Below are 599 nucleotides of genomic sequence, written 5' to 3' on the forward strand. Positions count from 1 at the left end.
TGCCCCTCCTCCAGCCGCGCTACTACTCCATCAGCTCCGCGCCCGGCCCCAGCCCCGGGGAGATCCACCTCACCGTGGCCGTCGTCACCTACCACAGCGAGAGTGAGCGGGGAGGGGGGTGGGCAGGGGGGGCCAGCAGGTGCCCCGGGTGGGGGGCTGCTACCTTCTGCCCTGCCACCAGCACGGTGGCTCCTGCTCCCAGCGCCCCCATGTTGCCTGGCCCCAGGGCACCTCCAGGATCCCCAGAGCATCTCCAGGGTCCCCAGGGCACCTCTGGGGTCCCCAGGGCATCTCTGGGCTCCCCAGAGCACCTCCAGGATCCCCAGAGCATCTCAAGGGTCCCCAGGGCACCTCTGGGGTCCCCAGGGCATCTCCACAGAGCATCTCCAGTGTCCCCAGAGCATCTCCAGGGTCCCCAGGGCACCTCCAGGATCCCCAGAGCATCTCCGGGGTTCCCAGGGCATCTCCAGGGTCTCCAGGGCACCCCCAGGACCCCAGAGCATCTCCGGGGTCCCCCACAGCCCAGCCCTGTCACACAGTGCCCGGGTGCTGCTGTTGGCAGTGGTGGAGCCCCCAGGGACGTGCCCCCCGCCCCCTCC

The 599-nt window shown here is 70.8% G+C and overlaps 1 protein-coding gene across 1 annotated transcript in view; it reads left to right on the forward strand.

The window, feature by feature from the left end:
* The window catches only part of LOC103897129 (nitric oxide synthase, endothelial), a gene marked incomplete at its 5' end in the record, with an annotated part of 10,918 nt that overhangs the window by 8,037 nt on the left and 2,282 nt on the right, over positions 1-599 (forward strand). Inside the window, 1 exon segment of the mRNA XM_019471485.1 lies at positions 8-122. Within this exon segment, the coding sequence (XP_019327030.1) occupies positions 8-122 (115 nt within the window).

Source organism: Aptenodytes forsteri, unplaced genomic scaffold (assembly GCF_000699145.1).
Source record: "Aptenodytes forsteri isolate BGI_AS27 unplaced genomic scaffold, ASM69914v1 Scaffold466, whole genome shotgun sequence".
Taxonomy (NCBI): domain Eukaryota; kingdom Metazoa; phylum Chordata; class Aves; order Sphenisciformes; family Spheniscidae; genus Aptenodytes; species Aptenodytes forsteri.